A 22,803-nucleotide genomic window follows, 5' to 3' on the forward strand; every position below is an offset into this window, starting at 1 on the left:
TCTCACCTGCCTCATTTTTCTCTTTTTTTCATAGATACAAAGACAGCTACTCTTTTCCAGGCCTGGCCAGTTAAGAAAATATATCGGCTTGGACGGCACCTGAGAATACAACTAAAAGGTAAGAAGGGCTTGCTGCCAGGAGCGAGGCTGCTCCGCTAAAATCCCTCATGTGCAATCATGTGTTACTGTGTGCACACTCAGCAGGAGTGTTAGTGTGTAAGTTAGTGTTATCAGACGCTGCAGAGTAAACCACACAGTCTGCACCAGCGTGGCAATCCAGACCAAAAAACAAACACCTGCTTTTATCTTCCTGTGATCACTTCATTTAGACAAATTGCAGGGCTGTAATCTGCCCTGACAGTCTGAGGCCAAATTGGTTTAGAGCTGCAGTGTGTTTAGAGCTGACACTGAGCTGAACGGTGAGTAATTAAACATCCCAAAGGATGGAGGAGGACTTGAACGTCAGGACCATTTTGGAGCTAGAAAGGAGCCGTCAACGGGTAAACACCAGGATTTGTCCCAAGTCCACGTCTCATCTCGGGGTGATTAGTCTGCTCCTCTGTGATCCTCTTTTGGGGTCTGAGTCTCTGCTGAGCTGCGAGGGAGGTGCAGGACGTCTCACTGTGTTACTGCTCTGAACAAAAACATTCACATCTCATATTGAAAAGGTGGAGTTAAAACACAGTGATGCATCCACCTAAAACAAAATGAAATGTGGTCTCTGTGTTCTCTCTGCCCCGAATCACTCTTTGCACATTAAAGGTCCCATATTTTACACTTTACCTGTGTCTTAAGATGGTCCTTTATCAGTCCCACAGTGGGGAAATTTGCAGGGTTGCAGCAGCGAAGTGGACAGTACAAAGAAAAGAAAAACATTAAAATGTCAACATAAAATACTTAGAAGCAAGATAAAGGATGGATAATATCATTTGTACAATCAGATATTTAAATACAACAAAAATAGCAAGTCATGTGTGTTAATTATTATTACACATGGTGAGTTGTCAGTCTTGAAATGTTGATCCATCAGAAGATATAAAAACCATCTCAGTGTAGTTTTACATCTCCTCTCTCAGGCTTCTCTCTGGAGCTCTAGTAACAACAGGTCAGTCAGCCAATCAGAAGAGAGGAGGCTCTGAGCCTCTCTTCTGATTGGCTGACTGTTTTCTGAGTGATCCAATACAAATATAGCAGCAAATATCAGGTAAAATACTCAGAGAAACCAAGGTTTGGATGGTGGGTCCAGGTGGGCGGGGCTTGGTGACTGCTTTGTTGTGACATCACAAAGTTCCAGAAGTCCTGACGGCTGGTTTTAAGGCTCAGTTTCTGAATACAGGCTGTGTGCATTTCTCTGTGGACTGAGGCTTTGATACTTTCACAGTATTAATATAGAAGCTAGAGCTGATCTATAATCACACTACACATGGACACAGACCTTTACACTGGAGGAACAGCTAAATAAGGGCAGGAAAGTTTACATCTGAGGAAGTGAACACTGTTAGAGGAGGAAGGTGAAGTGCATCACTGAGAAAAATGAGACAAAGAGCACTGATAACATTTTATTTCACTGGTCTGTAAATCCCTAATAATTTCCAGGAAAGTAGTTTGTAATTTGGCGCTAATTATATCAAATCAGTGGCTGTTGTTAAAAGCTAGAGTAATGTCAGTGCACAGCAGATTGCCTAAACATGCAGAAATGCTTGATTTCAGTGAGTGTCATACAACCTGGGTTTCCTACTTGTATTAGTTACAATAGCTGTAATAAACTGGAGTTATCCTCTAACATTCATCCACAATAGTGTTTTAGAGCATCTGAATTTCAGCAGTATCAAGAGTTCTCCTGTGAGAGATTGATTACAACTAGTGATCAGAATGGATCCAGCAGAGAGATCCTGACTTGTACTCCCTCCACATCTTCAGTCAATATAGTACAAGACCTCTGTAAATCTGTGCTGTGTAGTGACAGGTAAACTGTCTTTGACATGTAAAATCGGTGGAATGCTCCTTTAATCTCGTTTCTTTTTCCTCTGCAGACTGGATGAAACTGGACTCAGCAGCAGGAACCCGAGACTCGTCGAGGTCTCAGACGTTTGGTTAAAAATCAGAGACGATGTTGAGCCGAGGAGTTTTCAGGACAAACTCTTCACATCACACAACTTCCCTTCACGGGAAGACGGACAATTAGGCCACTACAAAAAACTGTCACTCAGTCGTCGTCTTCTGCCGCCACGAGCAGCGAGACGACGGAGAGGAGCTCAGCAGACGATGTCGATCAGGTGGATATTGATCGACCCCGGACTGTTTTTGTACAACGTCTGCTGACTGAGTTTCTGTAGTGAATAGGTTTGTCTTTGTTAAAAATACTCAGGTTCTGCTGTGAAGTGAGAAGGAAACGATGTGACCTCACATCAGGGATCAGCTTTCATTGTTTAGGTCTGTTATGACTTTAAAGAGACTTTACAATACGCTTTTCAGATGAGGTCAGTGAGACAGTTTGATGGCCATCTAAATCAATGGTTCACCACCTTTTTTGGCTTGTGACCCCTCAAATGAAGTGATAGCTACTTGTGACCAATCCCCACGGGACCTGAGTTGTGATTTTTCGTCTCAGATTGTTTGATTTGAAGGATTTTTTTAGAGGTGAAAATATCCAGTTTTACTAAAGAAAAAAGCTGAAATTTGTCCTTATTATCCCGTTAATTATTTTGAACCAGGATGATGGGCATCAGCATCATCAGTGATAACAAGGACAATGCTAATATGCTGATGTTAAGCAGGTATAATGTTTGTCATGCTCACCATCTTAGCTTAGTGTGTTAGCATGTTAACAGTAGCACGAAAGACAAAGTGCAGCTGAGGCTGATGGGAATGTGGCAGGTATTTGGTCATAAACCAAAGTAATTGTAAAATTTAAAAACCTGATGGTGGCGCTAGAGGAAACGTCAGAGGATCATCAGAGTCAGTGGGATTCATCCTCTGGGGATCACGAATGTTTGTACAAAAGTTAATGTCAGCCGTGAGCGTGAAGGTTCAGTCTTGAAATGTTTTGTTTTCCTATTCCCAACTCACGGTCCACTTACTAGCTTTTTACAAAGCTTTCAGTCATATGACATGCTATTCATCAGGAGATGGAGTTTCCTCAGCCGTCATCGACGTGGCGGAAGAGCTACAGCTAAATCACAGAACTTTAATATGACTGAAAGCTCAGGAAAACGCTGGCGAGTGAAACCCTTTTTTCTTTCTTATTTGGCTCATGAACCTTCCTGACACGATGAAATCAGAGAACAGTGTCCCACTGTAAAAACAAAGAGGATCGTCAGCACTGTGTGTGTGAACGTTATGTGAGCTGGTCGGTCCCCGTCACATTTCTCTTGTACAGTTGATGTAAATACTCGGTTGTAAATCGCTGCTCTTTTCTCGAGTCCGCAGAACTACTGATGTTTGTTGCTGCTTTTTGGCAGAAAAAAAACCCCCAAAAAAACCCAATGACTGTATTTGGACTTTTCTTGTTTAAGCTGTTACTGTCATTTATGTGAGTTTTACAATGAATAGTTGAAAATACAAACTTGTGTTGAATAAGAGACGTCAGTTTTCTTCATGTTATTTAAAGGGTATTTTCCCAGATATTCAGCGTCACTTGCTTCAAACTGGAGTGAAAGAAGAAGCATAGAGGTGAGTGAAACATGGAATGCATTTATTCATCTGTTAGAGATCAGCGTTAGAAAAATGACAGTGGACAAAGGCAGTGCTTCCCGAGGAATGATTGTAATGTGTGGAGAGAAACAGATCGCAGCAAATGCAGAACATTTTCTTTTTACATCTCAGGAAATGATGTTAAAACCAACACTGAGGTCTTAATAGGGGAAAGCTCAGAGCGTGGTCCCTTTGCATTCGGCATTAACATGCAGACAGAGGTTTGGACAACGTATTCAGATCCAGTGTTTGTTGTTTCCGTGTGTTTCTGGCTGAATCCAACAAACTCTCTGCTCTACAACAAGGAATTCAATCTTTTCTGATGCGATTCAAGCCAAACTTTAAATTTTAAATTCATGACTTTGAACATGTAGCCCTATCTGAACCTGAGCTGATCATATTTTGACAGTTTTTTTCTCTTTGTACTGGATGTATTTGATGTTACAGGGAGCAGCGGCTGAAGCAGGACGCAGCAAAACTAAAGGGAAAAACCGCCGGAGGAAACGAAGCCTGGACGAAAGACAGCGTTTGATCTGGAGGTGAGAAAACACAACCGGCCAAAAGTCAAGAGTTGTTGATCAGAAAATGTGTTACAGGGTGGTGTAGGGTGTAAACACACGTTTCTATGTTTCAAAACAAATGATAAATGATGACGTCTTCTAGCCTCAAAGGTCGGGAGCTGGTTTCACAAAGACCCCACTCACAGTCAGAGCTGAAATTCAGATGCAAGACGATCGATGTTCATGGATTCGTTTTGTTTTTGTGCAACTGGAAACAATGTCGCCTCCAACAGCGACGTTGTTTTTGCTAAACTTTGCATTTTGTTCCTTTATCTGACGTGTTTCGTCTCAGCCTGTCGACCCGCCCTCAAGATATCACTCGTTTCTCATAAACAAAATGTTTTTTTCCAGTCTGAAGGAAGTGAAGGATTTAACTAAATTCTGGGTTGAGTGTGATTATCTTACTCTTATATTTGGACTTTGTTTAGCAGCTCTTATCTTTGGTAGTTGTTGGGGTTGTTTGGCCGTTTCCGATGAAAAGCCCTGTGACTGCTCATGTCCGGGATAATCAAACTTTAGTCTAAGACCTCACAAATGGCCTTTGGATAATCGTCTCTTTGTGAAACCAGTCCCTTCCCATTAGCATGGTGCAGGTCCAGTGACACATGGAAACTGGGCTGAACTGGACTGAAAGTTTTACTCCAGTTGCTAAATTTCAACTTGTAGTCAGATCAGCTCAACACTGAAATACAGTCATTACAATCTGTGGAAGCAATCGCTGAATTAAATCTAGACATCTAAACTAAATCTTTAGATCCGATCAGGACATCTGAGCCTCGTGTCCGTGCCCTCGCTGACTCTCAGACCTTCAGTCTTTGATTTCAAGCTGCTCTCCTGCATGTTAATGCCGTCTGTAAAGGGGATCAGCTGCTTTGCAACAAGGCGGATCTTCGTGCTCTCAGACAATCCCAGTCACCTGTTGTGCAGAGAAGAGCGTCAAGAGGAACAGAAAGCTCGGGAACAAACTCAGCAGCCTCAGGTGAAAAGCACAGGTGTGACGTCACGGCAGATTGTCTTTAAATTGTTTCTGTACACGACGCAGCAGGAGGCCCGGTTTAATCTCTCAGCTTAGTTTTGCACGATTTATTGCTTCCCTTAACAACCTCACGATCCCGAGCCGCTGAAGTAGAAACTGTTCTTTCAAAAATAAACTTTTACAGTCCAGTAGGAATATCACTGCCGTCTGCACGTGCTGCACTTCCTGTATAGAAAATATTTCAGTGTTGTATGAATGTTCCAGTTCAAGGCTGAGTACCAGTGCATCGTCCACAGTTAACAACACGTCCGACTCGCTTCTCGCACAGCAGAGAGATGAGATCTTAAAACTTTCAAACATTTTCTGGAATCAGGTGAATTTATTCAACAAAACAGCCGAATGGAGATTTAATTTTTTTTTTAAAGATGACGTCAATGAAAAACACGTGAAACTACCTTGGGAGTCACTGCGTTGGCAAATTATGTTTCCTCGTGTGAAAAGATCAAATTTAAAGACTAAAGATGATGTGAATGACTTTTTTTTTGCGGCACTGATCTGCTCTCGAACAGCAGCAACACGTGGAGTTGCATCTCAGCAGTTGCATAATTAATTCACATTTTCTGCTTCGCTTGATAAACCCAGACAAAAAAAAGAAAAAAGAAAAAAGAATAATCACAGAGTTGAATCACTGCTCTGCCCAAAAAAAAGGGCTTCATGTTTAGAGCCACGTTTGGTCTCCAAGTCAAAAGTTTTTGGACCTTTCTCATTAGCTTCACACAGCAAATCACACATGATGAGAAGAAAGAAGGAATCACTACATGAACAAATCAACGAGGTCTGGAGTTACATTCGGCTGGAAAGACAAAAGGTAAAATAAAAAAGTAAGTTATTATCAAATATTGGATTTAATTACGAGTGCAGTCAGGAGGAATCATCTGACACTCATGCAGCACTGCCTCACGGTGAGAGCTCACAACTCCTTGTGCAAGTTTGTTTTTTTTGTTTGCCCTGTAAGAATCACATGAAGACAATGTAAACAGCAGGTTTTAAGTTGGAGGGGTCACCAGCTAGCTGTTAAGATGGAAGCGACACACCAGTGAGACTTGAGTGTAATAATCAGGAATGCATAATTACAGAGGAATTAAGTTTTTCTTGTTTGGGGAGGCAGCTTCGAACAAAACAAAAAAAGAAGAAGTCCTACTTCTGGCAATTACACCCTGTTAAAGTAGTATTAAGGCCTCGTAGTTAGACTTGCAGAAATGTTACAGAGAACAGATTTCCTTGGAAAACCACTGGCTGTGATCATTTAGTATGATTTTTTTTTTCTGCATAGGGTTCACTGCAAAACTCCCCCCCCCCCCCCTCCCCCATCGAGGAACCGAAAGCCAGCAAGAACGAAAACTTAACGACAGAAGAAAAACAAAAGGACAAAAATCGCTGTTCGCGTGAATTCCCTACAGTCAGAACCTGGTGCAGAGCGCTCAGACGCCATCTGTGTTAGGTAGCTGGTGCATTCGTCCCTTTGTTTGCAGTGAGAAGCCCCCCCCCACCTCCACCTCCACCTCCACCTCCACCTCCACCTCCACCCCACAGTGGCTCCATCACTTAAACATGCTCTGCAGCATGGCCGTGGCGTAGGTGGGTCGAGCCTGTCGGTTCTCGATGGCGCTGCGGAGGTACTGGATCCCCCCGCAGCGCTCCCAGATCTCCTCGAACTGCCGGGGGAGGATCTCTGCTCCCCTCTTCCTCGACAGGCCCGTCTCCTCCAGACTCAGCTCGCACATCTCCATGTCGTCCTTTCCTGGGGGAGGAAATTTACAGTAGCTCAAGTTTACAAGCAGCTGTTGCACTGTGTGTTTCTTATTAACATGTTTTTAATGAGACAAAATCCTCATTGTTTCTGTTCAATAAATAAAGTGGTGACCTTTCAAAGTTAAAGTCTGGACCATGAGAAACTAGGAATCAACGACGTGATGACGATAACGAGCGCAGTGTTTGTTCTGCAGCTTTAACTAGAAATTAGTAGTTTCAAGTACTTTTGGTCCGTCCCTGCAGGAGACGCCCCGAATCTGAGAGAACACTCAGAAAAACCAAAGGATGCTGGGAAATAAACACTTTAACATGTTCACAGCCTAAATGTTGAGACAGATCTCGGTTACGTTTAGCATGGGGCCCCAGGCTGGTAGGGGGCTGCCGAGGGCCTCCAAACTTTACTCCACAGCAATGTCTCAAAAGGTGGCTCCCTCCCCCTGAAACAACCAATGGACAATTTGCAACGACATCTCAGAAGTAAACCTCCCTAAAGGGGCCCCATTAAGAATAAAAACAAGGGGATCGTGATTGGTTGCTGGTTAGCTAACCAGCTAGCCCCAGCCCAGATGGCCCAGCTCGTCACTTTCCGATACCAAGTCACTGCAGCGCCTGGTCTGCCCTGAAGACGTAGCTGCTCAGAGGTCGTATTATAACCTCAACAATGACTGAAGCTCTTGACAAGACTGGTCAGTAAACAGCTGCTAATGCTAATGTTAGCTATGTAGCAATAGCAAATCTTGCAAGGAGCTCCTTTAAATATCTTCATCTCAGAAGTTTGGACTCGGATGTAAAGTTAAATACAAACTGCAGACGACACTTTTCATCCCCTGAACACGTTCAGCCGTGTGTTGCATTCAGTGTGCATGACTCACCTGCAGCTGTAGAGCCAATAATGAATTTCCAGCAGCGTGTTAGTCGACTCTTATATGAGTTAGTTTCTCACCCACGTACCACTGCTGCTCCAAAATACCAACTGTTCGACTACAGCGGGATCCGTTTCCTGTCTCGGAGCGACGACCACACACGTTTCACATCACACAGCGTCACGGTCTCATAGACCCAGAGCTCGCCACCGTCCCTCAGACGGCTGTAATCCTCTAATAACAGCGAGTCCTGAGGTTTGAACTCATCAACACACAGATGTGAGACAGATGTGCAAACAAAACAACTGTTTGTTTTCTTTGTGCTGTGACGTGTCATTTGTTACAATCTGTGATTTTATAGCTTGTTGTGACGCGAACAATCTTCCCAAACGTGATGACAGGTATCACAAGCTGATGCCAGCAAACAGTTTCCATGGAAACAGTAGAATTTTACTGCTGTAAAATCTCATTTACTGCTGTAAATTACTTAACTTTTATCCCTTTACTTAGGAAACACATGCAACAGCCTTAAGTATCTCCCTCAGCTAAGGAGAAATTAAACCTCAAGTGTTTTGAGAATACTTCCTCCGCCGCTGAAGAAGGTGGAGAGCAACAACACGGGAGACAAATGAAAACTTCATCTCGTGCGTTCAAATCCCACCTCAGTGTAGTTAACGTGAGCACTGGCTCTAATGAGCTCATCTGCATAAACCTGCTTATTGCTTGCTATTGCTGCTTATTAATCCGTCTGAACGGATTCAACACGTCTTTATTGGCGGTAAAACACTTGGGCCGCGTCTCATGATGATGATGATGTAACTCTGATAAAAACTTCATGTCCTGAGCCTCGCTGCGCTGCATGTCAGATAACGTCACGTACACGAGTCGACACGTCACTGCGCTGCTCTGATCAGAGCTGACAGGAGCTCAACTCCACAGCGCTCATGGGAAATTTCACACACCCTGATGAATGATTCAGAGCGTCGTGTTCGTTACAGCCGGCAGCGAAACCACCTGACTGAGATGATGATGATGACGATGAATACGTTGCCCTGTCACAAAGTCAAACTCCTGAACGTCCATTAAAGCGGTCGATGAAATGTCACTTCTCGTTTCTTTTGTTTCTGTTGATGTCGGAGCCTCCACCTCTCCGTCCCCTCCTCCCTCCACTCTTTCTTCTTCTATGGTCTTTTCTTACTTCCTGTTTTCTGTCCCACATACCTTTCTACCTGTATTCTCTCTCCCCCCCCCCCCCCCCCCCCCCCCAAACAGTGACTGTACTGACCTGCCACCAGCAGGATGGGGTGTTTATCTGGATGCAGCTCCATCTGCCTGGCGATCCAGGGCCCGTCGAAGTGAGCGTACCACCAGCCCTTCTTCTTGTTCTGCGGGTCTTTGTACTGGTCGCCCGGTCGGATGAACGGGATGCGGAAGTAGCGCTGCTGCCGGTTCATCGCCACCTCGTACTGCCGGGCCGGTATGGGCGGGGCTGGGTTCTGCTGGGCTGTTCAGTGGATGCAAAAACTAAAAGTTAGCAAGGTGCATTTTAAGTGATGAGAGCAGCCAATCAGGAGTCAGCGACCATGTTTACATGCAGCCTGGGAACCAGTTACTTTTCAAGAGCCTTATTCCTGTTTTTCAACCTGTGCATGAACTTATGAGAGAGTGCAGACACTGTCCTGCCGAAGGGCCCCTGAGCAACGTACTGTCTGCACCAGCTCCAGCAGAGGTGACGACCTCACACAGGACAAAGGAGAATTTCCCTTCACAGGAAAATCTAAATATTGGTGTGCTGCTTTTAAGCGATGGAACATATTTGGAAATTCCAGTTTTCTCCTCGACAGGAGCAGATGTCTGTTTCTTTGTCTCTAAAACTCGTGCAGCTCTACTACAACATCTGGAGACAAGATTAATGAGGGTTTACGTAGAGTACAGTATTTTGGTATGCATGTCAGTTCTAGTAAAGTCCATATTTACGGCTCATTTTAATGAGTTTAAAAAGCTCCTCAATCTACGGTGGCCCTGAGGGGTCAGTGCACTGCAACGAATCGAATACAAATGGAAACAAAACAGAAGCAAAGGAGAAAAAAACACGTACGCTGCAAATAACAGAAACACTGCAACTGATGATGTTTGAAAAAGAGCGAATGTGAATGTGTTTTTATGTTCTGATATTATTGCATTTAGCATTAGCCTTTTATAACTGACAAGGTTGTTCGTCAGTGTTATGTGTCCTCTGGAAACGAGCTGAGACGTAACTTGGTTCTGTTGTTATGTTGGATTTATGTTTGTGTGTTTCCTGTGAATTTCTTCATGTGTCAGTAAAAAGTAAAGAGGCTGACAGTTCACATCTCCATTTATACCTGAATGTCACAACAAAAATTAAAGTTGTGTCATGTTCAAACATTGTTGACGAGGTGTTCAGTGTCCATCAGTTTGTTGTGGGATTCACAGTGTTTCTGTATCTGCAGCAGTTTTTCTCAATTTGCTTGTTTCATTAATTAAAAGTACTTTTTTCTGAAGGAACTGTCAAAACGTTTTGTGAGTTTGTATTTTATCTCTTTGGTTTCCTGAAGTTGTGTTGACTTGTGTCAGTCACTGCATCGTGTTGCCACCATTAACAAGCTAAAGCGTCTGAGCTGCACGGACTTAAAGGGCGAGTTCATCCAAATCACAACTCATCAGTCACGTCACGTTTCCTGATACGTGGTGCAACGACGGGGCGTCCTGAAACCATCTGGGAATTATGCATGAACGCTTCCAGGTCGTAACTGCTCGTTCCCTTTCTCCTGACGTGCAGTGAATGCAGCATTAACTCGGCTCGTCTCTATCCTGCATTATTACTCTTTGATTTCTCCTCCACTGTACTGGAGATGGAGTGAAGCTAAAAACACATAACAGCATCAGTTTACATGCAAAGCAGCTGTAACTGCGCTGCATTAACAGAGCAGCAGTAAACCTGAGTTCTACAGTTTTCAGTACACAGGTGAACACACTGGAACAAGGCTCATGCAAAAACAGAATCCCAAACCAGGTTGAAATATGAGCAAACATCCACTCAGTGGGTTCATTTCCTCTCGCAGGTCCCCATTAACTCTCTGCATGTAAACATTCAGGCCCGATCCGCTGTTCTCAGATCAGGTCTGAATAATGAGCCATTCCCTGGTCTCTGGTCTCTGAGTGCAGTCAGCGAGTCCTGCTGTTAGAGCTGGAGGAGGGTCAGCGGGGGAGGGGGTGGCGGGAGGCGGATCAGCGAGACATGAAGCGTGGCAGATGTTTATGAAGGCGAGCGGCGTCCTCATGAGAAACAACAAACATACAGAATTTGCATCTTTCTACGAAGTGGAGCGTAAGATCAGGATCTACAGAGATCGAGGAAGTTTCTCTACGTGATGAAGCTGAAGCTCGTTGAATCATAAACATTTTCATTTTAACAAGGATTTTATCTTGTCTTCACTTTTATTTAAAGGTCCCATAGTTCAAACATCTTCTGTGTCTTATTCAAAGTGTTGATCCATCAGAAGATATAAAAACCATCTCAGTGTAGTTTCACATCTCCTCTCTCAGGCTTCTCTCTGCAGCTCTAGTAACAACAGGTCGGTGAGCCAATCAGAAGAAAGGAGGCTCTGAGCCTCTCTTCTGATTGGCTGACTGTTTTCTGAGTGATCCAATAAAAATATAGCAGATTCAGGTAAAAACACTCAGAGAAACCAAATCCTGCAAGGTTTGGATGGTGGGTCCAGTTGGGCGGGGCTTGGTGACTGCTTTGTTGTGACATCACAAAGTTCCAGAAGTCCTGACGGCTGGTTTTAAGGCTCAGTTTCTGAATACAGGCTGTGTGCATTTCTCTGTGGACTGAGGCTTTGATACTTTCACAGTATTAATATAGAAGCTAGAGCTGATCTATAATCACACTACACATGGACACAGACCTTTACACTGGAGGAGCTTTAAAATCAATTAATTTGAGAAAATAATTCTCACTTTAAGCAACAACGTTTAAATAAACAACCTTAAAGAACCACGCAACAACCCAACAACCTTCACCTTCCCAAACCAACAACTTTTAGAAAGTAAAAAAAAAAAAAAAGCAGCAGAAACAGAGAAACTTCAGAGACTCTGAGCTGAACTCCCTGCAGGACGCTCTCAGGTTGTTGGTAACGCTTGTCGCTCGCTGCTACAGAGTGAGTGAGGTGACTCAGTCAGGGGTCGAGAGATGCGAGAGATTCCAAGGCTGATGGAAAAACAAGACGTGTTCATGCAGATGAAAGATCGACCAGCAACCAAAAACTGACAGAAGAAGAAAAACCAGCGAGGAAACACACGAAATGTCGAACGCTTCAGTTTGAGTTTGTGTATTTATCCAGACAGTTGACACATAACTTGTTTGAGTCCCAGGTTTGTCTAAATGAAATAAATAAATCTTTATGAGGCTGAATTCTGAATGAAACATGTATTTTTTTTTAATTTAAACAAACACAGCTGCAAAGACAGACTGGCAGTCAGCTCTCGTGTTCCTAAGATCTTCTTTAAGTCCTGGGTGAACGGACTGACGAGTCTTCTCGCTGCTTCAACACCTTTTACAAGGTTTTCTCCCGCGATCAGCGGCGTGGCGGCCTTCTCCTCCCGTCACGCTCCTGCGAACGTGACGCTGTCATCTGCTGCCAAACACAAGCCAGGCGAACTGCCCTGAAAGCCTTCTGTCCTCTCTCTCTCTCTCTCTCTCTCTCTCTCTCTCTCTCTCTCCTCCCTGAGAAGGGCTCCGTGTGGGAGTATCAATAACAGCAGCCTTAAGAGCTCGGAGGAATTACCTCGGCTCTTTATCAAACTGTTATAGCTGTCTGTGAGGCGGCGCACAAATGGGCGAGAGCTGGCACCGGTGCACCCGGTCATAAAAAGACGAAACGGCGGCATCATGCCGCAAAATTGTTCAAATAATCTCTTCCACACACGTCTCTATAGAGGTTGCCATGGAAACCCATCCACCCATCCTGAAAAAAAGAGCAACTTCTCCCTCGAACGGAGCAGCGACAAAGCACAGAACCTGATCCCAGTTAAGAGCGGACCTCTATTGGGTTTGGGGAGGGGGTTAGTAGGGGGGGGGGGGGGGGGGGGGGTAGCTCTGCGGTTAGTGCAGTGACACACTGGAGGACCACTTACATGCTGTTCTCACAGGAGGTGCATGATCTGAAAGTAAACATGCCAGGTTACACGGACAGACACGGCAGGAAGTGATGCAACAGCAGCAACAATGACACGTGAGATGATGTGACACGTGATTCAGACAAGACAATGAAAACATAAACAGTTACACACACACACGATGATCACTGAGCTGAACACGCTCAGACTGCAGCTCGTCATCACCGTCCTTCGTTAGTGACGTGTTCATGATAGAAGAGTAGAAGAATTAAATCTCATGTTTTTCTGTTTCCTAAATAATCCTGCTTCAGTGCAGCTGTACAGTTTATTCCCGACACTCTGGAAACAATAAAGATGCTCAGTGAACCGTTTAAAGAAGAAGTCTGAGGTTTAAACCTGACGAGCTCAGCTTCGTTACGTTTGATTAATGATGAGACGATGACGGACGCTGTAATTACAAAAGTGACGTTCAACACATGAACTTCTATTTAGAAAAGAAGAACCTGCAGGGAGGACGAGTGCACGGCACTAAAACTTCACGCCAGCGAACATGTGACTTTTAGAGCGACGTGACGACGATGTGATGAAAAGCAGACGGGAAATAAGGCGGGAAACTGCATCTAAATAATAACACTGGTTTTCCTGATAGTGTGATTCTCAGTCTACACAACCTACAATTGTCCATAAAACTTCATTTGGATCCATTATTACAGTTTTATTATTAAATCAGAGGCTGCGTGTCCAGATTCAGTAACAGCTCTTACATGTGAAGCCTCATCACAAGCTGCACGGACGTTTTTGAAACTCTCACACAGGATTTTACAACTTAAACTAAAACTTAACAAGGTGGCGACTATTTCATCTTCTGTCTTTGAGGTTGTGAGTTAAACGGCAGAAACAACGTGTTCGTGTTGAACCAGGCTCAACTGTTTTTGGCGGAGCTCCGGTGAATGAGATTTATGAAAACACAACCACAGCTTTCTGATCCGCGTGATCAAACTGATGCTTAAGTTTTAATGAATCTTCAAATTAATTTTCAAATGTCTCGAGACAGAGAGTTCGTCAGCTTTTCGAGACTTTAAATCATGACAGTGTGAAGTTGAATAGAAGCTTAAATCCCCTTGTTGTTGTGAGTGAGGAACTCTGAAGCGAGGAATCACACCTCAGAACTGAAGAGTGAAGCAGCCGAACAACAAAACATCATTAAAGAAACATTCACATTAACACTGTGGGAGCTCAGAATCCTGCAAGTGAAGAAACCAACACACATTTAAAACACTAGCGCTGTCGTGTCGTGTCGCGTCGTGTCGTGTCGCGTCGTGTCAGTGTGTTTTGTTGTCGTACCGTAGTCGGTGACAGATTTCGGCGCCCTCTGCTCCGTCTCTGTGTTCCTCTTCTTGTTCTTTGACTTCCAGGCGTGGTAGACTTTGAGCCGGCGGTGAAACTCCTCCCTGCAAGCGGCCAGAAGCTCGATGTCTGGAGGCGACACATTCACAAGTTGCATTTAAAATGAATAAATAAAGTAAATGCCAATTTTTATTTGTCTGGGCAGATGAACTTTGAGAACACAGAATATTTCTCTGCAAAATGCTAAAACATGTTCAGTCAGATGTTCCAGTCTGAAACGTCTTAACAGCTTCTGGATGGATTTCCATGAAGGTCGAGGTTCCTACATGATGAACCCTGATGCAACAACTGAGACAGAGGCGAAACAATCCTCCTGATTTCCCTCCGTTAACAGATATTCATGTTCCCCTGACGATGAACCATAATAACCTTGATGATTCTGACTTTTCCTCTGGCGCCATCATCAGGTCAAAACTTAAATTCTTTTCAACACCTTCGCATCAGACGATGTATTGATCATTTCCCCTCCAAACTTCTGACTTCAATTATTATCACAAACCGACACACACACACACACACACACACACACACACACACACACACACACACACACACACACACACTCAGACAAAAGACATTTCACACAGCTGGGAGCACTAAGATAAAACATCCAGATGATTCAGATAAATGACTTTAGTGGAAAGAAGAAAAAACAAAACAACACACATTCAATTTATCATCCAGCGCAGAGGCTAACAGTGTGCGATGAGATGCTTAATGCACACTAAGTGCTTAGGTAACGTCAACTGAACAAAAATACTTTGGGGGCAGACAAACGGTGAGAGGGAGAGAGAGACATTTACTGTGCTGAGCTGAAACCAGCAGAATAATCCAGAACATGGCAGGTGTCAACAGCCACTCGTCGCTGTGCTGCAGCTGCAGATCATCGTGAGCGGCGGACGTGACCACATCAGTATTCGATCTCCTCTGTCTGGGTGGCGAGCTGAGCGGCGTGTTAACAGCTAACCGGGTCATTTGTGTGTGTTTATATTGCGGCTGCCCACAGGCCGCCGCCGCCGCCGCTTCACCGCACATTAATTTCTGCGGCGCCGGCGGGCGGCGACCCTCCTGTCCTCCACGCTCTCCTGGCGCGTGGATGAGGACGGGTGAGCTCTCAGGTTAAACTCAATATTATGAGAAGAATAAAAAGGAAAGTGGTGGATAGTCTCACATCGGCTTTTTACCTTTAACACTGAGTCATAATCAGCCGAGGAGGCGGATATTTACATCCACTATCAGACGCTTCCTGTCGTTTCTTCTGTTGTTGCACAGAAGCAAAACTACAACTCCTGCATTCAAAACATTACTTAAAGGAACAGGTCGACATTTATGGAAATATACTTTGTTGTTTCTGTCCAGATTAAACAAATAAGATATAACGTGTGTTTTTAGCGGTTTCCCTGGTTCCAGTCTTCATGCTAAGCTAAGCTAAGCTAACCGGTAAAACTGTTCTGAGATGAGTGACGACAAATCTTCTGGTTTAACTCTTAAAAAAACACATTTCTCTCAAAAGAGTGAAAGAATTAAAAGTGAAATTACTCATTAAAGGGACAGACTTCTGCTTGTTGTGTTTAACTTTCATATTATAACATTAATCAACTCAACATTAATATACATTTTGCAAATTAACTGAGCGACCTTGGAATAATTACTGTAAAGGTGAAGCCTATCTGGCAGCAGGTGTTATTAGTGAGGGTGTTGTGCCAGACTAGGACCACAGTTGCCCCGTGCTCGCTTCCCTTCCCTCCTTTCACAGACTGAATTCAGCCTTTTCTTGCTCATGTAATTAAAGGATCTTCTGCGTTGTGGCTCTGACTGTAATCATCCATGGTCTCACTTTTTTATTCATCAACTTATTAAAATGACATAACAACGATTCTGCCCTGGATGAAATCGTCGACTACTTTTTAAAGGTCAATGTAAAAGTGAAGTAGTTCGCAGCTGTTCGATATGTAACCATGATGCTACCTGGTATTGTCACATTTTGCAATAAACAGGCTCCAGCTGTCGTATCACCACGATGAGTTTTGTTGGAGAGAGTTGTACTGTGTCCTGCTCGACCAGCAACTCACTCCCACACGGGAGAAGTGCTCATAAAAACCAGGCAGCGTTTACAAAAATAAAAAAGGTAAGTGGTTTGGAAAGTGAGACATTTGAGAGGAGTTAACATTCAGAACAAACAACTTACAGCTGTTCTCAGAGTCCTCACAGGGCTGCTGAAGCAAAGGTCATGGGGTTAAACAACCGTCAAAGGGTAGTTCGTCTTCGGGGGAGCATGAATTTGGTCATTAAGTTTTATGGCAGTCTGTCAGATTATGAAACGTTGTGTGCTCAAAGTTAATATTTACACATTTGAATTCATCCTTCGAGGATCAAGAACAGTAAAAAGTCTGGCCGCTAGTCTTTGCAGAGACTGATGCATGGAGCATCAGTCTCATTGAAGCCAACCGATGTATCCTCTGGGGAGTATGATTGTGCTCAAAAGGCTTCATAGGAATCTGCTGTTAAGTTATGAGATCATAGCTGCTCATAGTTGATATTTTGGTGCTAGAGGAAAACTGATGAAGTGATGAAGAAAATCCTCTGGGGAGCAGGAATCAAAACGTATGTTAATCTGCCTATTAGATTTTAATACTATGCAATGTGAAAATGTGACGAAAATGGGAAGGGTTCATCCTCTCAGGAGCATGAATGTACTCAGTGGAAATTTACTAGAACTTGATATTTCATGTTTACAGCTGGAAATTTTGGTCTGATAGCACCAGTGAAAAGATACTATAGACATTTAGATTCAACCCCTGGGGATTAGGAATATGCATAACAACATTTCATGAGAATTTGCAAATAACTGTTTAAACATCTTTTGTTTGTTTTGTTTTTACTTATGAAATTCAGCCAGGGAAAGTTCTGAGGGTTCAAACTCTAGGGAAGATCAGGGGGGAATTCATCCTCTGGACACCATGAATACTGTAAACAAATTAAAACCTAGGCATCAATTTGAGATATCTTCTCATGGACTAAAGTGTTTGTTAAGTGGAAGGTTTGACCTGATGGTGGCACTAGAACAAACTGCTGAAATGTTCCTCTGGGGACCATGAGCATCCAAGTCATTGAAAATCACTCTGGACTAAAGTATGAGAAACCTCTTCTTCTGCAGCCACTCTGGACTCCGCCGTGTTGTGTGAGACGGTGACACTCACCACATGAGGTATTGATGGCGTCCCGCAGCTCGGCGTACTTCCACTTGCTCAGCTCGTACTTCTTGGCGCCGGCAGCAGCCTTGGAGGCCTGAACCTGTGGACCTCTGACACAGCAAAACAGACAAGAGGGACGCAGGAAGTCAGCATCAAGAGACCCACGGGAGGGAACTGATGGACGCCGGCAGCAGGGGAGAGGGCGGGGTTACTCACTTGGGTCAAAAAGGATTTGCAAGTCATTTATTCAGTTGTAGAGAAGAACCAGGTGGGTGGAGTTTACCGAGAGTAGACGTACGGTGGAGTTTTTATTTGTGAAGATGTGTAATAATAACTAACGTTGCACCAGCTCCCAGTTAAAGTCGTCACAGATGTTCCAATGTTTACTTCTAATTCTGCTCGACGACTCTGACCCTGACACAAACTACACTTCAGCTTTCTGTTCAGAGGAAAGAGACGACAGACACAACAGCAGAGTCAAAGTCCTGTTACATTAACTTTGCTTTTATGGTTTGGAGTATTTTATTACAAAGGGCTTCTGGGGTTTTTCTAAGCGGAGATGAGTAAGATTAAAATACTGCACAGCCTCTGTGACTAAGACTTGTGGTGCAGCTGTTTTATCACTTACACTCAAATATTCTCCAATACAGTGAAACGGCAGAACAGATGACAGGAAGCTCAAAGACTGAGGCCAACTCAAAGGATAACTCTTTCTGATCTGAGCGTCGTTCCCACCGAGTTAATGTCTGAGATCTGGAAACAGAGTAGAAGAAGAAGTCCGACAGATGAAGAGAAACAAGACGATCAGTCCGGTTAGAACAAACCAAAAGTTTATCCAGGTTATTAAACCTTATGTAGAGGTCGAACTGAAAGTGAGCACATCTGAAATGTTGGTATTAATCCCTCAGTGTAGAAGCAACAGTTTGAAGGTGGCGACAGTGAGCACAGAAGGTCGACACTGAAGCGATCCGCCTGATGGATGTTTACAATCTTCTCCTTCCAGATAAGTTCAACTAACCTGGAGGTTTTGTTTCTGGACCCGTTGTCGTAATGTTCTCGCTTAAAAAGATTAAACCACATCGTCCTCGCCAAAGACAAATTGCTATTTGGCGAAGACACTGTTTTCATAACCGACAGAGCAAGAGGCCAGAGCGACGGAAACAAAACTCAAGGAGAGAGAAGTTTTCTTTTAAAATGTTTCGTTTGAAGAAGGTGAAACTCTCTGGTGTTTCATGGGAAACCAGAAGCGTTTTTGCAGAACATTATGATGTCACAGTGAAGTTGACCTTTGACCTTTTGGATATAAAATGTCATCACGTCATTTTATCCTTAAAGACATTTGATCTAATATTGCGTCACAATTGCGAGTTATGGCCCGAAAACGTGTTTTGTGAGGTCGCAGTGACCTTGAACTTTGACCTTTTCCCACCCAGATCTAATCAGTTCATCCTCGAGTCCAAGAGAATGTTTGTGCCAGATCTGAAGACGTTCCCTCAGGGTGCGAAAAACATAACCTCCGGATCTGACGGTCGCCGCCGCTGAGGCATGAAAACTAAAGACCAGAGAAAACTTCTTAAAGTCGTGTCACTGTGTTTCCAGATCTCAGCTTTTGACTTGGTAAAGAAACAAAACAGGACGAGGCTGCAGCTGTGAATATTAGAGAAAACATCTGGACATGTGTGACGACCATCACTGTTACAGGGTAAAACAACAAGACTTGACTTCTCTGTGTTAAACAGCAGTTCAGACACTACCTGGATCATGCGTCACAGTAAACTCCGCCCACCTGTGAGTCATCAGAGCAACAGGAACAAGAATCACAGACATTATCCGACAGGTTTGAGCAGCACTGGTTTGTTGCAGATGTTAGGGTGAGGAGAGTCGGGGGTGTGTTGAGATTAGCGTTAACTGTTAGAGGGAGAGAGAGAGAAGGTTTCTACAGTCGATCTACAGAGCGCTGGATCATTCAGACACATGCTGCTTCAGTCGCCAGGAAGTCAAAGAGCAGCGACCGCCGTGGACCGACAGCTCGCTCTGTTAAATTAAAAACGACATGTTGACAGTGTAAAGCGTGCGGCTCCTCTCCAGCTGTGGGCCGTGCTGTTGGCTCGCTGCTGACAGGCCTGATTAATCCGCGACCGGGATTTGCCCCTTTTTAGCACACCGGGGAGCTGGAGGCGGGACCCTGCTGCCTCTCTAATCCTATCGGGTGGCTCTGCGTCTCACGATTAGCCGGAGCTGGCCTCGGACCCGTGTTCCCAGAAGCCACACGGTGGCTTTGGCGGCGAGCTAAACTAAGCCGAGCGCCGCAGTCACCTTCTGCTCCCGCTCTCTGTCGCAGTGTGTTTGTCGCGGCCTGAGCCAATTAGCCGCAGACGGACGAGCAGAGGGAGCAGGAGAGGCTGGCATCGCGTCAACTGACATCACTCCACTCACTTAGCGTCCACGCTAAGAAGAAGCGGAAAATACCGTTTGGTAATCTGGTGAGAAAGTGCTCAGTCACTCTCTCAGGTGTCGTGTGAGTGTGACATCAACACGACTGGGAACAAATGATCCGGTTTCACTTCGCCACCAAAGGAGACGCAAGATTTCTGATTAAATTACCTGATGAGCTCCAACAAGAACATGACAAACAGTAAAACATTAAATCTTCCTTGTTGAAAATCACAGATTTGATCTTTAAATCATTAAAATCACAGACGGTTGGAAACAAAACCAAGAGGAGGATTTTAAATGTGATTGTGTTTTTGTGTTTTTGAGGGAATTAACCCTTTAATCAAGATCAAGATTCATCGATCAACCAAATCAACTGAACTCTTTCAGAGGATTTCTGCATCACATCCTTCTGTTTCTTATCAATAATTCTGTCAATCACGAGATCAAGCGATTGATTGTGTGGAGACGTTTACGAACGACTTCTACCCACCGAGCCAGAAGTTCCGTCATTTCCTTCGCCATTTCTTCCCTAAAGGACGAGGCGCCGGCGCAAAGAAGAGAGTTACTGAAACGTTTTTATAATCATATCTACAAAACACTGAAATATTCAAAGCAGAAGGAAAAGAGATGAAAAGGAGAAAGAGATGAAGAGGAGAAAGAGAGGAAGAGGAGAAAGAGATGAAGAGGAGAAAATGATGAAGAGGAGAAAGAGAGGAAGAGGAAAGAGATGAAAAGGAGAAAGAGATGGAGAGGAGAAAGAGAGAGGAAGAGGAGAAAGAGATGAAGAGGAGAAAGAGATAGAGAGGAGAAAGAGATGAAGAGGAGAAAGATGAAGAGGAAAAAGAGATGAAGAGGAGAAAGAGAGAGGAAGAGGAGAAAGAGATGGAGAGGAGAAAGAGATGTAGAGGAGAAAGAGGAAGAGGAGAAAGAGAGGAAGAGGAGAAAGATATGAAGAGGAGAAAGATATGAAGAGGAGGAAGAGAGGAAGAGGAGAAAGATATGAAGAGGAGAAAGAGATGGAGAGGAGAAAGAGAGGAAGAGGAGAAAGAGATGTAGAGGAGAAAGAGGAAGAGGAGAAAGAGAGGAAGAACTGTGTGAATGTGTGGCCTTTAGTTTCAGTGGGCTTGTTCTTCTTCTTTACTTCTCTTTACTTCTTCTTCTCTGTATTTACTGCTGTCTGTTGTGTTTAAGTGCTGCTTGTTGTTCTGAGACTCATCAGATGTGTGTTGGTACTAAAGTCAAAGAAAACTGGTTTTGTTCCTGAGGATGTTTGGTCGTGTTTTACTCTCAGTTTTCAGGAAGTGAAAACGCTGCGCTGACGTCTGCCAGAGAAGAAGAGGACTGTGGATGGAAGCAGCCGGAGCATGAAGAGCTGCCACGCTCCACTTTAACATCCTCCCAGAGCGTAACAGTGTAATGTGGCCACTACAGCAGCTGAGTCATGACTGTCAGAGTGACTCTGTGTGTGGGTCGCTGCGGGCTGAGTGGGAGGCCGACGCCCACGAGCCGCAGCGAGCGTCAACGCCAGCGAGCGCGGAGGCCGCTGTAACGCTTCAAGGAAGCGCCCGTGACTCTTCAACATCTCGCTCGCTGAGTAAAAAACATCTGGTGCAGCTCATTTATGCAGCTTCTCTAAAATGTAGCGAGCCCCGTGAATCTGCGTCTAACACACACACACACACACACAGAGCTGAAGGTGTTTCGGTGTGAAGGAGGAAACCTACATGGTCAGGCCCTGGAGATTTGAGGATCCAGCAGCGCTGTAAACAGAGGATTATAGGATTATCAGACGGAGCGGCACTGCACAATATAACAAACCAATCAAGAGGAGGAGAGGTGATTCCTTCCCCCGGAGACTTAGTGAGAAGCGATTCACCCTCCAAACTCTGATCAGAGGACGAGGCAGAGTTTATCAAACTGCTGAAAAAGGAAAAACTAAGAAAATACTACAGCGCACAGGTGAGCGTGCACCTTTTCCATCATGGTCTGTGTTGGTCAAATGAAAAGTATCTGATGTAATATACATGTATAATTCACTTCTTTCCTTTCTAGTTTCTGTCTGTTTCTGTTTTACTTCTTCTACCAGCAGCAGAACGAACACGATGTTTTACTGTTTGATGAAGTCGGTGAAAAGTTTCTCTCTGACAAACTAAACCACAGAAACAAGAGGAGAAGAGTCAGTTCATGTCAGTTAATCAGCAGAATCAGCTGTTTTTAACGTCTATAAATGTTGTTGTCTCAGTAAATTTTCAACTGCTTTGTTTTTTTAATGTTATTTACTGAACATTTTGTTTTTAAGATTGTAACTTTTTGAGTGTTTGTAGTTTTACAGGGTTTTTCTTTCTCGTGTCTGTTGATCTCTGTGTCTCTGTGTCTCTGCACCTGCAGGATAATTACAGATGTTCTGAGCTGAATCTACAGCTTGCTAACATTAGCCACCGTGAGCTACTGGTCAGAGCAGAGCAGGCGAGGCCGTAGCAGCAGAACGAGTGAAGTTATTGATTAAACTGTTCATTAGAAAGAGGAAGAGTGTGTGTTTATGTCTCTCTTCACAGACCGAACAACTGATGCAGGTCGAGTCTCGTGCCTTTAAATTCTCCTTTTAAAGGTTCGTCACTTTGATGGAAGTGAGTCACGTGACGCGCTTCATTCTCAGAGGTTTGATAAACACAGGCCCAGATCACGTTTCCTCTTGTGACGATCAGGTTGGTGCAACAGCT

The 22,803-nt window shown here is 44.1% G+C and overlaps 2 protein-coding genes across 2 annotated transcripts in view; one reads left to right on the plus strand and one right to left on the minus strand.

Annotated features, from left to right (window-relative positions):
* LOC130160770 (interphotoreceptor matrix proteoglycan 2-like) overlaps positions 1–6,590 on the plus strand; it is a 55,475-nt gene extending 48,885 nt beyond the window's left edge. The window contains exon 15 of the mRNA XM_056363470.1: positions 35–6,590. Coding sequence (XP_056219445.1) covers positions 35–74 — 40 coding nt within the window. The 3' untranslated portion in view covers positions 75–6,590. The remainder of the gene's footprint in view (positions 1–34) is intronic.
* A 218-nt stretch (positions 6,591–6,808) lies between these two features.
* The window catches only part of myo6a (myosin VIa), a 112,022-nt gene continuing 96,027 nt past the window's right edge, over positions 6,809–22,803 (minus strand). Inside the window, exons 30-36 of the mRNA XM_056404565.1 lie at positions 21,808–21,843; positions 20,574–20,612; positions 17,654–17,757; positions 14,391–14,522; positions 13,065–13,091; positions 9,190–9,408; positions 6,809–7,030 (exon numbers count right to left, since the gene is read on the minus strand). Coding sequence (XP_056260540.1) covers positions 6,831–7,030; positions 9,190–9,408; positions 13,065–13,091; positions 14,391–14,522; positions 17,654–17,757; positions 20,574–20,612; positions 21,808–21,843 — 757 coding nt within the window. The 3' untranslated portion in view covers positions 6,809–6,830. The remainder of the gene's footprint in view (positions 7,031–9,189; positions 9,409–13,064; positions 13,092–14,390; positions 14,523–17,653; positions 17,758–20,573; positions 20,613–21,807; positions 21,844–22,803) is intronic.

The sequence above is a fragment of the Seriola aureovittata genome, chromosome 19 (genome assembly GCF_021018895.1).
Source record: "Seriola aureovittata isolate HTS-2021-v1 ecotype China chromosome 19, ASM2101889v1, whole genome shotgun sequence".
Lineage (NCBI taxonomy): Eukaryota > Metazoa > Chordata > Actinopteri > Carangiformes > Carangidae > Seriola > Seriola aureovittata.